The sequence below is a fragment of the Octopus bimaculoides genome, chromosome 17, assembly GCF_001194135.2.
Source record: "Octopus bimaculoides isolate UCB-OBI-ISO-001 chromosome 17, ASM119413v2, whole genome shotgun sequence".
Lineage (NCBI taxonomy): Eukaryota > Metazoa > Mollusca > Cephalopoda > Octopoda > Octopodidae > Octopus > Octopus bimaculoides.
This window is the reverse complement of record NC_068997.1, coordinates 41,160,459-41,161,712: the sequence shown is the minus strand read 5'-3', so window position 1 is coordinate 41,161,712 and position 1,254 is coordinate 41,160,459. Positions and strand designations below refer to the sequence as shown.

At 29.0% G+C, this 1,254-nt stretch overlaps 1 protein-coding gene across 11 annotated transcripts in view; it reads right to left on the bottom strand.

Moving 5' to 3' along the window:
* Positions 1-1,254, bottom strand: part of LOC106867422 (NGFI-A-binding protein 1) — a 223,322-nt gene that overhangs the window by 44,531 nt on the left and 177,537 nt on the right. For all 11 annotated transcript variants that reach the window (XM_014912296.2, XM_014912293.2, XM_014912295.2 and 8 more), the window contains one exon: positions 1,083-1,216. In XM_014912296.2, the coding sequence (XP_014767782.1) occupies positions 1,083-1,216 (134 nt within the window). The remainder of the gene's footprint in view (positions 1-1,082; positions 1,217-1,254) is intronic.

Sequence of the window (1,254 nt, the reverse complement as noted above, 5' to 3'; positions counted from 1 at the left end):
TATATATAGATAGATAGATAAATAGATAGATAGATAGGTACATGTATATCAACCTTAATAATTCTGTAGTCTTTTCTTTGTAATAGCTATATAAAATTTCTATGAATAATACATATGTGTGTGTGCGCGTGTGTTTTATTCACACATTCACATGTAAATATGAATAAAATGTATTTTGACTGGATTTTCTGAGAGAATTGTCTAGGATAATGAGATAAAATATTGAATATATAATCATATTATTACAATAAGATTGTGTAAAGTTAATATGGGCTTAGGAGTAAACTGAGAATACTGGCGATAAAAGTTTCCTATCGACCAATAACAAAAAGAAATTCATCTGTCTTTATCAAATTGTCTCATGAAGGAGAGAAAATATTACAGAAATATTTACATTTATAATAATAAGAAGAAGAAAAAGAAGAACAACTACAAAACAACAATATATATATATATATATATATATACATGTAAAACAACAACGTTTTAAGGTAATGTTCCTGATAAAGAAAAAAAAAATTAATATTTACAAATAAGATTTCAATAAAAATCAGAATTGCGCAGAAAATAGTGAGTGATATAAATTGTGAAAAGTACACTACTGAATTACGTCCCTTCGACAATATTAGCATGCATCTACAACTTGGCCATTTGACAATGTGACATGCACCGACTTATGTACTATCGGTACTACTGGCATGCATCTAAGTGTATGCCATGGAAACAATTGTCATGCACCTGTAAATGGATTGGTTTTAATCAAAGCAAACGTAATAAAACATCATACAATAAATTAGAGTAGTTTCTAAACAATAAAAGCGCAGGCATCAAATACAGAAGTCAAAATATTAAAAATTAAAATAACTCTTAAATTTTAACCAAGAATACTTATATATTTTTTTTCATTAATTAAATTCATTGAATTAAAATGATCAAAATTAAAACTGAATCTAATTTGTCCTGACACACTTTAAAAGTATACAAGTATATATGAGGGTAGAGAGTAAGGTGTTTAAAGTATGACAAGGTATTTTGAGTTAAGTTGGAAAAGGAAAGCAGATGGAATATGGTGAAAGTATTACCTGGAGTGACCTTTGGAATACTGATAACCACTCTCACGAACAACCTGCCTTGCTAATGGGAATAAATCTTCACGCCGGGTTAACAGTGCTGGTAAATGATGGCACAACTGAGCGGCAGCTTCATTTACAGAGATCTGCAAAATGATTACAAGAAGACAAAAACTAAGTTCAA